The following is a 14277-nucleotide window of genomic DNA, read 5'->3' as shown; positions in this document are numbered from 1 at the left end:
ATCTAAAAATTGTACATGTTCTTTTGGTTGAAAATGGCTTGTTTTACACATGACACACTACATAACCCAGTCAAGTTATTATTTAAGGGATGATGTCAGCTAGTGTGCACACAACTTGAGATTTTGTAACGCTGTCAGCGTTTCGCAAGTCAATCTTTGTTCTAAAACAGACAAAAAAAAACATATTCAAAAGTACAGTGACACAGCTAAATATTGGTTACTTTGGATGGACCCGTTTGGTATTACGACAAAACAAAGAAAGTGAACATATCGGGCAGAGTTTCTGTGCTTGTTGCTGATGGATGAACTGCTGTTGATACTCCACTTGCTGCCAGAATGTAACTTCAGTCCAGTTTTATTCCTGAAGTCACACAATGAAGCCCTGAAGGTCCCTGACACTGACTCAGCACATAAATGGCAACGTAAACTTTCAATTACAAGTACGAAAAAGAAAAACCACCAAGATTGCAGCGTTGTGGTTTTTCCTTGTGACAGCAGCAGCGATGGAAATAAACTTAAAGAAAACACAAGCTGGACAAGCTGGAGGTAAAATATCTGGACGCTCACACACAGGCTGGCGGCGAAGGAGCTGATGTTGGCCACCGAGCGCTTTATCCAAGTCACCATCTGACCCTGTTTTCCCCCTCATTTTGCAAATCGCTGTCCCTTATCGTGCCCAAGAACTGCCTTTGAACCGGAAAACACACAAATAACAGGAGAAGGAGGAGGGTGAGGAGGCAGGGAAGCTAAGATTTTTATAGCTCAGAGAGAAAGAAAAAATAGATTTCATGGGACGGATAAAGAGATGTAGGCCTTGCAGAAACAGAATTCTGTTTCAACATGTTCTTGTGTCCATCACTCATTCAAAAACCTTAACCCATGAAATGCAAAGTGATTGTGAACAAATTCACATTCAAAGAACATTACATTGAATTTTCATTTGTATTCTACTTGAATTCTACTCTTACTTAAAGGTATAATGTGCAAGAATTAACTAAAAAACGATGTACAAATTGATACAAAAGTAATCCCTCTCAATCATCACTTACGCCCCACTAGAAATGTCTGGCAGTTTCTGTTTTCTCTCTTTTCTTATTATTTTTCCTTACTCGGGATGCTTCTGGATGTCGCTTACAACTGCTAAAGGGCTCCTCCGAGTATCAGTGTCCGATGCCGAGGGGCACTTAGCAGATGGTGGTATTTGACGAGTTGGGAGTGAGAACGGGTTGGTCACTTCTGGTTGCAAAGAACAAACATGGCGACGGGCAACATCACAAACTCAAGGCTTTAAAACCGTAGTCCACTAATCAATGGGTAACGCCACAGTGACTTCGTCCACTTCTTATATACAGTCCAAGCCCTAACCTTAACGTAATACTTACTCATTATCCATGATATTTCCCTAAAGTCATTTTTGTACCTAGACCTAACCAAACCTTAACCACAGCGATTTCTAACAGTCTTGGCAATCATGAATCATAGACAACTGATGTTGTCAGAAAACATTCGTATGTGTCGTTCTATAGGGCAAGGACAAAAGTAAGTCGTAAGTTTTGTAAACTTAATTTATTGTAGGCAAAATGTGTTTCCAAATGTTAACATGATCCTCCTCTCTGCAGCTGTGAGTAGCTGCTCAAAATCCTCTGTTCATTGCATTGTAGGACAAAATTATTCATCAACAGAACAATTAAAAATCAAGCTGATTTCTGCTTGCTGACATCTTTGAAAATACATAATCTGCTCACATTTCCAGTGTGGATTTGGGGCACAGCTTCAGGCTCCATGTTAAAGCACTTTGGCGTTGTAACTCCTACCCGTAGTGGGAGCTAATGAGTCTGTTAGACTTTGTTTCATCGTTGCGCAGCAATGACAGTTAGATTGTGTTGTGTTGCGTCCTCTCTCTGGTTCCCATGCACCCTCCCATCAGTTGACCGGTGGCTGACCTGCTCTGCCGGTGACACCGGAGTGAACTCTGGTTCAAAACGTCGCAGAGTTCCCAGTGACTGAGCGTCCATCAGATAACGACCTTGGCAGAGCTACGGGGCCCTGCAGCGGACATAATTAGGTCAGGCTGTTTGTGTCCCATTAATTTTCTGCCACATAGCTTCACCCCATTCTCTGCCTGTCAATGAAGGCGGTAAGGTGGAGGGTGGAAATGCCTGGTGACCTAAGTGGTGACCTCAGCAGCAACCTCAGTGGTAACCACACTGTCTGTTTTGTCTGTAATGAGGTCATTTTGTGCTTTATTGGACCAAGTCCTGTTCTTGTTATAATTATCATCTTATTAATCACTTAATTGATCAAATTTCCATTCTATTCACTGTAATGACGACCAACTAAGCTGGTGGGATTTGGCTCTGGTGCAGAGCGTAACAGCACAGTTCATTCATGCATCATTGCAAAGACAAGACAACATCAGAAATCACAATAGAAGGACATACATGCTGACGTAGAAACAAACGTCTTTGCTGGGCTTTTTTGATGGTGTTATCTGTATTGAGATCCCGTGAGTGTATTGCAGAAGTAGGTACTAAGAAGTTTGAATGAGGCAGTGATGGATATGGGGTAGCCGTTGATGAGTATGGGGTGCGGTTTGTTTCTGAAAATGATTGTCTTGCAGTGTGTTTCATTGTTATTGGAGATGAGACCTACAATGGTGGTGTCGTCTGCCTACATACAGATGTGCAGGCACTCTCATACACTGTTCGTAGCTATACCTACGAAAAGTAAATGCACTGTAATTCGTATATATCCCACTAAATCAATTCATATGTAATCCACGTAATTTTGAACAAGGTAGTATAAAGAGCAGTAAACGCCACGTAGGGAGGAGGTCGGGATGGTTGGGTGGGTCAAACAACACCGGACTTTTGCACAGGAGACCCATGTTCGTGTCCCGTGTGAAACTAGAAGTCAACGATGATATATTTGTCGCGTAACATCCGTACTTAAGTTACGCAACTTCCGGTGTGGCGTGACAAAACCACGATCTCCTAAACCTAACTAAGTGGCTTTGTTGCCTAAATTTGACCAAGTTGTTTCCTGTGAAGACGGAAGTTTATTTTGAAAAGACTGGAGCGGAAATTGACGCTGGACAGTTGGTTAGTGTATAGCGATAAGAGCCACGGAGAGAGCACGCATCCCCAAGAAAAAGGTTAACTATATGGTGTTATGGATGTGGGCGTAGGTGTTAGGGGGCTCCAGATGTGGCGGTGTGTGGTGAGGGTCGTGCTCAACCGAATCATCAACAAATCTGTTGGCTCTATATGTGAACTAGTAAGGGTCCATTGGGGAAGTAGAGCAGGTTTTCAGGTATGCAAGGATGATGTGCTCAAATGACTCACTGACCACGGATGTTAGGTGCAATTGGTCTAAAGCGAAATACTGGAGATTCCTCAAACCTCCCATACAAGTGGCTATCACTGTCTGGGATGTGTGTAGGGCTTCTGATCAGTCCAAATTCATTAAGTTATTATTTGCTACAGTGGAAATGTGATGTTTGTATATATTTTAGTAGGTTCAAATAACCTGACACGGACCTAAATGAATTCAACGATAATAATACAAATACCATGTCAGGATTTTATGTTTCCATATGAATATTTTGAAATACCTGCACGTAATATTATCAAGAATTACAAACATGTTGAACAACCCCATAGAAATGTTATCAGACATGTAGATCATAGTGAACATATTTTCCTTCATCAAAACTCATAAAAAGACAACTGTTTTTGTGTTTCATCTTCTAATTTACTCTTTACATCAACTGTACAGCAGCTACATCTGATACACTCAATGAATGCATACACAGGACAAATATATACAGACTCCTTAAAGCGGAGAAAGTGCTATCTCCTTCCACGAATCCATCCGTACGTAAGATTTCACAGCGCGTCTATTAGGCTTCAAGACCAAGACAGAAACAGTCCTAAAATTAGACCAATAATAATAATAATAATAATAATAATAACTTTACACTCTATATATGCTGCTCTAAACAATGAAAGATGTCTATGTCCTAGCAGTGAAACAACGTTTTATGGACAGTCCTTTACATTATAGGTTAGTGTCTCTATCTATTCATAATTACAGCAAATATTGTTACATATAGAGAAACGATACATCTGCATTTTAAATACAGCTTATTCATAATGCTACTTCATTTGATACACACATAATAGCACTGTTAAGGATATGCAGTATATTACATTCATGTTCAAAAAACAGAACAGCTTGAATGTGTTTTGACCTTGATGTTTGGGTAGTTCCTGGTTGCGGGATTTATGTGTCAAAATCAAGTGCAAGTTCCATCAGTGAAAGTGTTTTTAGCGGTGGAGGTCGCTGCAAAACATCACGACTAAGATAACCGGACATGAGTTCAGTCTCTCCTGAGTCCAACGTGGGTCTGGAAATATTTTCCAAAAGTGTTCAAATATTTTTTTCCACCGCAGATCTTTTCACTGTATTTCTGACTTTAATCAGGTTCTAATGAGAACTGTCCCATTTAGATTGAATGATTGAATCCATGGAGCTGGCTGGCATCCAGTGCCTTGCTCACAGGCAGTTCAAAAAGGCAAGCCCGGCTTATAAGATGTAAATAGAAACAACTGAAGGATTGAAGAACAAAAGAACACAGAAACGGTTTAAAAGTCTGTAAATCATGTCGATTCTTTGAGGTGAGGTCCCCGCTTCTCCGTCTCTGGACTGGAACAAAAATTATCAGCTGCATTTTTTGAGGTTTCAAAAAGGCTGTCTGTGAATCTAATAAGTTTTGTGAATGTAACTGAAGTGAAATGACATGCTCATTCAGCACAGCGAACATACATAGCCCTTGGATATGTCCTTACTGATGCACATTGATGTAACAGCTACGAAGAGGTACAAAACATAAAGGGTTTTATCGTCTGTAAACCACTTTGTGTAAGCTTGTATGACAACAAAATATTTGTCCCTGGAGTTGGAGCTTAGTCAGAGCCAACAAACTGGAGCTAAGATGGCTTCATAGAAAGACTTCTTCTCCTGTTATCGACAGTAGATGTGTTGTCCTGGTCTTAGATTTCAGGTATGTAAAATGTTTTAGCTCCGAATAGAAACCTTTGCTGTTGTAACTGAAGTGTACATGCAGTCCATTCAGCAGGGCAAACCCAGATGTAATTAGCAAGAAAAAGGCAAAACAGTCGATACATTAATAACTTAAAAATGCATGTAAAGGATAGTAAAACCTGGGAAACAGAGAAAAACGCTGCAGGTGAACATATCAGGTACTTAAAAATGTACTTGTGCTATAACAGAAAGTGGTTTCTTAGGTCTGGACCAGACCACTGAAGAGATGACGGCGTGCTCCAAACTAGTGATGTAAACCCCCGCTTCATGACCGTGGAAAAGAAAGGGGGCCTGAACTGCACCATCACGCCCAGCGAGGTGCTTGTGCCTCCTTTCTTGAGCTTGCAGAGTTTTTCCAGAAGCAGATTGAAGGTTAAATCCCCTCTTTTGGAGAGTCTGTCAGACTGTATTTGTATCTACAGCGGGTAGTTGTAAGTGAAATGCACGTGCAGCCCGTTTACCGGGTGCACTATTGGCACGGTCTGCATCTTGGGGAAGTTCTCCGTGGCCAGTTTACATTTGCAAGTCCCAATCAGCTCCACCGCAAGAGTCTTTAGGATGATCTGTGCCAGTTCTTTCCCTACGCAGCTCCGCACGCCGCCGCCGAACGGCACGTAGCTGAACCGAGCCGACCGACTCTCCTCCCGGTCTGGGCCGAACCGGTCTGGGTCAAACTGCTCCGGGCTCTGGAAGACTGCTGCGGTCTCGTGGGTGTCCCGGATGCTGTACATTACACTCCAGCCTTTGGGGATCTGGTAGCCCTGTGAAATGAGGACAGAAATCAATAAATAAATGAGGACAAAAAGGGTTTATTTTTACCGACAAATTGTTTGGTGCATTTTTATGCATTAAAATCTGCACAAACTCTTTAGAAACTCTTCAGGTTTCTAAAACTCTTTCTGGCCCTCAGGAATAAATGAATATGACAGGACTGATGTGAGAAAATTAACCATAGCACAGAAATAAGGAGTTTACATATGTCATATGTTGATGAACTTTATTTTTTGACAGAAGTAAAAATGCTAGATGAATTTTATTACTTGAAAAACATTTTCTCTCATTTGGCCCATTCATTCATTCCGTTAATCCAGCCCTCTTTATAACCTTATACCAATTATTTCTGAGTTGGGATTCCCTTGTCTCGGCTTTAGCAAGATACCCTTCAATGAACATGCATAATGACATTTTCAATACTGCAATTACTTCTCAGCTATAGGAGAGGTTTATACCCTGAGAAAGAGGTGCATAAAAGGCGTCCTGTGCACCATAATAGTATTCTGGGAATTCATTTTAAACTTCAATTGACCTTTCGTAATAAACTCAGCAAATTGGGGGCACACTGAGGGCAGGGAAGACCGAGGGATGAGGCCATGACGGGGCAGTTTCTCAGCAAAGGCCACGCAACTCTGAATGTGAACGTTTTTGTCCGTTAGAGTGCATCGAGGCGTGCTACAACACAGACTAAAATACAATTCCATTGAATCAAGATTTAGTTTTTCCTCCTGCATGAAGAGATCACACCGATTTGTGAAGTCGACTCATTTTTGCTGGTAATAAACCGGCTTTTAAATCGCTAACAAACTCCTTCATTCATGATTATCAGGCTGAACCCAGTGAGCAACTTTCTTAAGAATGAATGGGAAGCCATCTGAGAAGGCGGTATCCAGTTCTCCTTCATATAACCATGAGCATCACCCAGTTTAGACTTACAGTTGTGAAGATATAGAAGTTGCCCCCTACAGACCAAGAAGGTAATAAGCTGCACTAAAATGTGCGCCCCCTTCAGGCCAAAAGCAACCACAGTATAAACTGTACAGGAAATGTAGGTACATATTGTCATATTGTCCCCACCCCTACTGGCTGGACTTCCCTAAGCCTTTCAGGAGATTCACATCATCTACTTCAGCTGGTGAATTCCTACAATTCCCACAATGCGTTTTGACAGCTCCAAGAGAAGAGGCTGGAAGTTGTCGCATTTGGATGTGGGTCTTTCATTTATTTGAAAAAAAAATTCTGATAAAGGAAGTTGCTTTGTCTTTAAAACAACAGATGTCTTGTTGCTGCATTGCAGTCCGATCTATTTTTCTTACTGTGAGATTCTCCTGTAGATTTCTCTTCATATGTGGCTCAGGAAAGAATCTTGGATTTAAATTGTATCTGATGAAAATATATTACCTCCTCTGCCTATTAATCCCAGGAAAGAGAGAACCCACCCAAACCAAAGACATACATATTAATGGTATATTCCTGCCAGACACTTGAACTTACGTCTAACTCAAATGTCTGCAGGGCTGTCCGGTAACCGCCGGAGACTGGCGGCAGGAAGCGGAGCACCTCTTTGACAACACAGTCGACGTAGCGGAGATGGCTCAGCTTGTCCAGGCTCAGATACGGCATGTGAGACCGTGACTGTGGAAAACCATCTCTGTGATTCTGGTGATTCTGACAGCCTCCGTTCAGCAGGCAGCTCGTCTCTGTGTCCGACGCGTCCTCCTCTTTCTCCGTGGTGACACCAGACGGGCTGTGACTGCTGTGGGACTCGTAGCCGAGGCCCTCGGCCTCCAGCTCCACTCTGGCCCTCTCCACCACCGCCGGATGGCGAAGAAGCTGCAGAATTAGAGATGTGGAGGCGCTGGCTGTAGTGGAGTGAGCGGCGAAGATCAACTCTACTGCGGTTTCCTGCCACGAAGGAAGAGGATAGATGGAATGTTTCATCTTGATTTACCAGTTTAGATTCATTTACTTGAAATTCACATTCAAACTTGAGTGGCCCTTGAGCAGCTGTGATCATAATATCATTCCACAAAAGATACTGGAACCTGTCAAGCACAAGGTAGCCACGCCCTAAAGCATCCCCTGCTTTATGGTCTACCTGACTCTAAATGGGACCATCATTTACTAAATGAACATCATGCTGTGTTGAAGAAGACTTGAAACTAGCGATTGAGACCATAAACTCATGTTTACAATGTTTACTGAGGTAATAAATCAAGTCAGAAGTAGGCTCATTTTCTCATTGACTTCTATACAATCAGACTTCTTTTTGCAACCAGAGGAGTCGCCCCCTGCTGGCTATTAGAAAGAATGCAAGTTTGAGGCACTTCAGCATTGGCTTCACTTCTCAGACCGTGGAGTTTCCCACTGGATCTGACAGACCTCTGTGTTGGGAACAACAATGCATTGCATTGCAAGCATTGGGCATGTTGACAGTGCTGTCTTTGGGCCCTTCTGCCCATTCACCTTTGCACATCACACGGTTCATGAAGTGTCCTATATCTGTATCTGAATGTAGTGCAGTCTGATCCCATCATAACATTCAGATTCCTAAACTGACACAGACTTTCCTGAACTTGCAACCTTAAGTCTGATTCATATTGTGTGCTTCACTCTGGTACCTTGAGCTCCTGGATGCTGAGCTGCTGGCCTTGCTCCTTGGAACTGGACAGAATGTAGTCGAAGGCATCGTGGTACTCATCCTCTGACTGCTGCCGCTCCAGCTTTTCCTCAATGATTTTCTCCATGTTGGCGTGCAAGATTTCTCTGGCTTTTATCCCCTGCACAGAGAACAACCCAAAATGTAATTATTAGATCATCATTATTTAGTAGAAACAGTTCATTTGCAGAAAAGCAAACTGCATACTAGTTTTCTAGTAACAGCAAAAGAAAGGTCACAAGCCTCAACCTCTGACATACATTAATGGATTTTCTAACACTGAAAAAGCAATGTTTTCCTCCATCCATGTATTTTTTGTCTTTATATTCCCAAAAAGCCACAAATGAAATAATTACAAGCAGTTGTTTTTCTATTTGCAGTAACCTGGTACTTTTCTGTTTTGTTCTGTTGTTATACTGATACTGGTTCTCACATGTAGAAACTGACCCTGTAATGCTGGACAGATAAAATCTTGGTAAAATAGTGTGTCTAAAGATGAATAAACTTCTTCATGCTCTCTCACCTTACGTAGCCCACTGAGAGGAGCGTCTATGGGGAGCGAGAAGAGGTTGTTCATCAGCTGCTCGAAGATCTTGGCCAAGTAGACGATCCGCTCCTCCTCCATCTGCAGACCCAGCAGCACCCTGACTGCGATACGGAACGTCAGGGACCTGGCAGCGCTGTAAACGTCGATGGCACCCGGCTCCGAGCACCACTTGGCAATTTCAGACTTGACGACGTCCTGCAGCCGGGGCAGGTAGGACTCCAGAGCCCCCCGGCTAAACACTTTAGCCAGGATCTTGAAAGGGTTAAGGAAACAAAGAAAGGGGTGTCATAAAAAGTTATAACCTTGTACACGACAGCCAACACCTTTCAGTAAATACTCACTAAAGAGGAGGACAGGGTGGGATAGGTTAGGACTGGATAGAGAAGATATAAAAGATATAGAAGATATAGAACAGAAGACATGCAGGACAGGACTTTAGGTTTATATAAAGGCCATTGTTTAAACATACCTTTCTCTTCCTCTTGTGCAGGTCTCCGATGGAGTTGACCAGGGTGTTGGGTCCCAGGATGATGCGGGTGCTCTGGGGCCACTGGGTGCACACCAGACTGTGCTCGCCCAGCAGGATCTTGCGGATGTTTTCTGCGCCCGTCACCCGGATGACGGGCTTCCCAAGGAGGTGAGTCTTAAACACGTTGCCATGACGCTCTCTGCGTGAGATGTGGAAGTTGGAACCCTGTAGTACGAGGAAGAAGAAGTTTGAATTACAAGTTTCGAGTTTGATTTTGACTCCACCACCTGTTTTTGGTCCAGTTTGTTTGTTTGTTTGTTGGTTAGCAGGATATCACAAAAACTATTCTTTTGTTGAAAAGTCTCTCCATGGGCCGAGACACAATGGATTGTTTGTTTGTTTGTTTGTTTGTTTTTAGTGCAAATCCAAGATTCCTTTTTTTAATGAATTCTTCACATTGTGGGGCAGGGATGACGGGGGTCCAGTGGTGGGGGTAGGGAATTTTGTTTTTGTTTTTGTTTTTCTATTTTCACATGAACTACTAGTTTCAAGTTCTTTATTGTCATATGCACAACAGTTACAGAGAAGCAGTCATTGGCAATGAAAATATCAGGCTCCCTCCAACAAAGTTCATTATAAAAAGATCTCCTCTGCTTTAGCGTTACACATGTATTTAGAAAGATACAGCCCACCAGAAATGGGACATTTTGGGAAAGAGAATCAAAAGAAGGTGAAAAATCAGACAGGAGGAAAAAAAAACACAATAAACACACACATCATGTGTGCTGTCAGGAGGCGCTCTAGTGTGGAGCTGAGGGATAGTTGTGTGGACAGAGAGATGATGAGAGGATGAGAGAGTGAACTCCTCACTGTAGAACAGACAGACAGACAGAGAGGGAGGGAGAGAGAGAGAGAGAGGAGGAAGAATTGAACAGAAAACGTCTGTTTTTCCTCCGCAAGTAGGAATTACACACTGAGCATCAAGTCCGCACATGTTGCATTAACAACAGAACTCAGCCTGCAGAAGAATCTGCGGAGCCTTTCAAAGGTTCCCGGTGTTCACCTCCTTTTAATTGCATTGTTAGAGCCATATTGTATTATTTACAGTTTTTTGCATTTGATTATCATTTAAAAAGTACATTGTGTTATGCCATCAAAAATGTTTGACATACATTCAAATTTAAGTCAGTTAGTAATGTAATAGAATGGGCTTTGATCTATATAGACTCAATTGGGTGTGTTTTGCCCTGTTAAGATGTTCTCCTCTTGTCGTCCTGCTATTGAACAATGTGGGCTTGTCCCTTTAAGTGTTGTTAATGCTAGTTAGGCTTCAGTGGAGCAGGATGGGGAGCAACAATTTTTCTGACCACACACAGATCACAGATTGTAGAACACAGATTCAGTTATTTTCCAGCGGATTTGGTCCGTTTTTTTGATAGTCCAAGATTTGTCATGTGGCTATATTTTTGTTTGTCTTAATTTTCGTGGAATAAACTTTTCATTCACTATATGAGGCTCATGTTTGAAGCTGATCAAGAAGTGAGTGTCTTTAGAAGGCAGAAGGTGGAAGTTGGACATGGTAGTCTATGTGAGTCAGAAACCTTTACATCCTGCTAGAAGTGGCGAGGACGGTTTAGAGCAGGGCTGTCCAAAGTGGGGCCCACGGGCCAAAGTTGGCCCGCCATCAGGTTTGATTTGGCCCGCCAGATGTTAGCAAGTTCTTTTTTTTTATTAAAAGACCCAACCGACTTTACTGTCTTTTGGAGGCCGTAACTGGCTCGGGTTTTAAGGTTAGAAGATAGTGGCATCATATGAAACTAGAAAACCTAAGGACTCCATTAGTACCAATCATATCATATTAGCTTGTCAGGAAGGAGGCTAACACTCTAAAGTTGGGTTAAATGTTGGTGGGGAAAAACTGGCATGGCCATTTGTCAAGGTGTCCCTTGACCTCTGACCTCAAGATATGTGGCTGAAAATGGGTTCTATGGGTACCCACGAGTCTCCCCTTTACAGACATGCCCACTTTATGATAATCACATGCAGTTTTGGGGAAAACATGCAGTTCTTTGAATGCAGTATACATGTGTTATTTTTGCCTATTCTAAAAATGGTGTATTTTAATATTTCTGCATACTGGGGTCCCTAAACAGTCTTGGAAATGCAAAATGAGCCAACTTGTATTCAGCAGATGGGTTTTAATGGGCTAACTATGTAAAACATATTCAATTAAGGGAACTTGGGATCATAGTACCATTTTGCATCTTAACAATACAATACAATAGGTGTTTAGTTTTGGCCCGTGGCCCTCCATTGAGTTCCAGTTTTGGCCCTCCAAGGGAAAACTTTGGGCACCCTTGCTTTAGAGCAAGCTGCCACTACATGCATAATTAAGGAATCATGGGATAGAAATCCACAAGGGATGGACATAAATGAAGAACTACACAGAGACGCCAAGGAGGATAACCTGTATTTTGTAAAGAAAGTAAAGAAAGTCATACAGAGAACTGCATCTTCATCATGGAAGAGAATCGCTGTCCAAATCTACAACTGCTGACAAGTGTTCAAAAAATGTTAATTAAAATCTGTAAACCTGTAACATTAAATAATTCATCTAACGGATAATAGCATGTTACTTGGAAGAACAGCAGAGCACTAATATCAACAGCAACATGAACTGCTGTTTTTTTTTTTACAAAATGTGATGAAAACAAATGAAAGGGTTGATTTATCTATATATAAAGAAATCTATATCAGCTATTCAAATGACTAAAGAAACTAAATTAACATGTAATGTTGATCCATAATGTCATTATCAAAGTAATATGGCTCAGCTTAGCCAACAGGAATGTCATATTTGGTCCCATGTTAAATAGCCCTGTATGTCTCGACCTCCAGGTACACTGTAAACAATTGCTGTTAATTTACAGCAGGATTTCAACAGTATTAACCTGTTATTGCTAAAAGCAGTGCTTCACTGTTAATACAAAAGAAAACCTGTTAAATTACGCTCATAGGCCGTTTTTTAACTGAACTATAATGCATTCTTAAAAAACACATCACTTTACTGCTGATCAACTGTCTAAAGTATCATCAGTAACACGTTCATGCAGTATTTTTTTAATTCTGGGACCTGATCTGCTCATGTGAGGCTTGTACATTGTACATGATTGTAAAATCAGTGAATTAGCTTTAATGTTCTTCACTCACATGTTGTTCTGGTTTACATTCTGTGCTTGTAGCCAGCTAGAGACAGACATTCTGGGAAAAGTGTCAACAAGTCTATTATAGCCTTTTTCCTAACAAGTGTCTTAAATTGTATTTAGTGTGACTATTCCTGTCTGTAACCTGCTAAGTCTATTCATCCAGACAAAAAATAATGTTTATTAAAATGTATGTAAAAAATACAATCTAAATAGTGCATTAAAACAAATCAGTAAGATAATGTAAAAGAAAGGTGAAAAACAGCTATATAATGTATCTTTAAACAGTAAATTAACTGTAAAATACTGTGAAATTAATTTTAAAAAAAAACAGTATTTTTCATTAACAGCACAAAGCTATACATTTCAGCGACAGTATAATAATGTTAATTTGACAGTAACATAAAGGCAACCCTGCTGCCAGCTCTTTACTGTTATTTTACTGGGGAATTCTTAACAGTGTAGAAAAGATTTTTGGAACGCTTGTAAAAAAAAAAAAAACTGAAAACTACAGCAGCCCAGATGTGTCAACTCTCACCTGGAACAGCCAGTGGAAAGTCTCTCCGACCAGCGGCCAGCCCATGGAGCCCTTCGGCAGCGGCAGGCTGCTCTCTTTGTCCCGGGTCAGACTCCAGCGGAGGCTCCACAGCTGCCGGGTCAACGCCAGCAGCAGGAGGGCAGACAGCACCGAGGTGAGCGCGGTGGCCAGAGCCGACAGCACCCCAAACTGGGCCAGAGGTAACATCTCCTACGAGCTGCTCCGCTTCCCAGCATCCACCTGGGTCTGTGCGTAAAAGGCGCGTCTGTTCAGTTCAAAACTCTGCGTAAAACCTTCTCCTCAGTCCAGCTTCTCCTCTTCCTGTTTCTTCTTCTTCTTCTTCTTCTTCTTCTCCTTCTTCTTCTTCTTCTTCTTCTTCTTCTTCTCTGTAAACTCTGTCCAAATAAAAATAAAGGTGTGTTAGCTCGGTCTGAAGTGAATCTAAACTCTTTCTCAACTCATCTCTGGAGGCAGCCAATGGTCGAGAGCCATTATAAGCTGTTATTACAGCTAGTTACAGGATAATAATAACAGTAATCATACAAACTGGACAACAGCCTTCTGATCCATTCAGAAATATGCAGTGATGATGCACATGGGTTGATCTTTCCTGGAATGATTTTATAATAATGCCCCCCAAATCAAAGAAAGTCGTCATTATTTTGATGAAAAGAAAATAAATGTTAAAGGTCCCATATTGTACAAAGTGAGATTTCCATTTATTTTATATTATAAAGCAGGTTTAAGTGCTATATAAATACTGTGAAAGTATCGAAATGCTCAATCCATGGAGAAATACACACAGCCTGTATTACGAAACTGTGTCTTTGAAACAAGCCGTCAGGATTTCTGTCCATTTGTGATGTCACAAATCGACAGTATATAGACCATTACACTGTTTGAAAGGTAACATTCTAAATGTGCCCCAGTTTATTTTCTGTTGCAGTGCATGTGAATGACATCAGCTGAGAGGAAGTAAAC

General features: G+C 41.6%; 1 protein-coding gene across 1 annotated transcript in view; it reads right to left on the bottom strand.

Moving 5' to 3' along the window:
• Positions 1-3731: 3731 nt before the first annotated feature.
• Positions 3732-14277, bottom strand: part of LOC119495115 (cytochrome P450 26B1) — an 11238-nt gene continuing 692 nt past the window's right edge. Inside the window, exons 2-7 of the mRNA XM_037781337.1 lie at positions 13297-13691; positions 9556-9780; positions 9063-9338; positions 8502-8660; positions 7375-7785; positions 3732-5867 (exon numbers count right to left, since the gene is read on the bottom strand). Of these exons, the coding sequence (XP_037637265.1) occupies positions 5523-5867; positions 7375-7785; positions 8502-8660; positions 9063-9338; positions 9556-9780; positions 13297-13503 (1623 nt within the window). The 5' untranslated portion in view covers positions 13504-13691 and the 3' untranslated portion in view covers positions 3732-5522. The remainder of the gene's footprint in view (positions 5868-7374; positions 7786-8501; positions 8661-9062; positions 9339-9555; positions 9781-13296; positions 13692-14277) is intronic.

The sequence above is a fragment of the Sebastes umbrosus genome, chromosome 10 (assembly GCF_015220745.1).
Source record: "Sebastes umbrosus isolate fSebUmb1 chromosome 10, fSebUmb1.pri, whole genome shotgun sequence".
NCBI classification, from domain to species: domain Eukaryota; kingdom Metazoa; phylum Chordata; class Actinopteri; order Perciformes; family Sebastidae; genus Sebastes; species Sebastes umbrosus.
The sequence above is the reverse complement of the archived record's forward strand: the minus strand, read 5'-3'. Positions and strand labels throughout refer to the sequence as shown.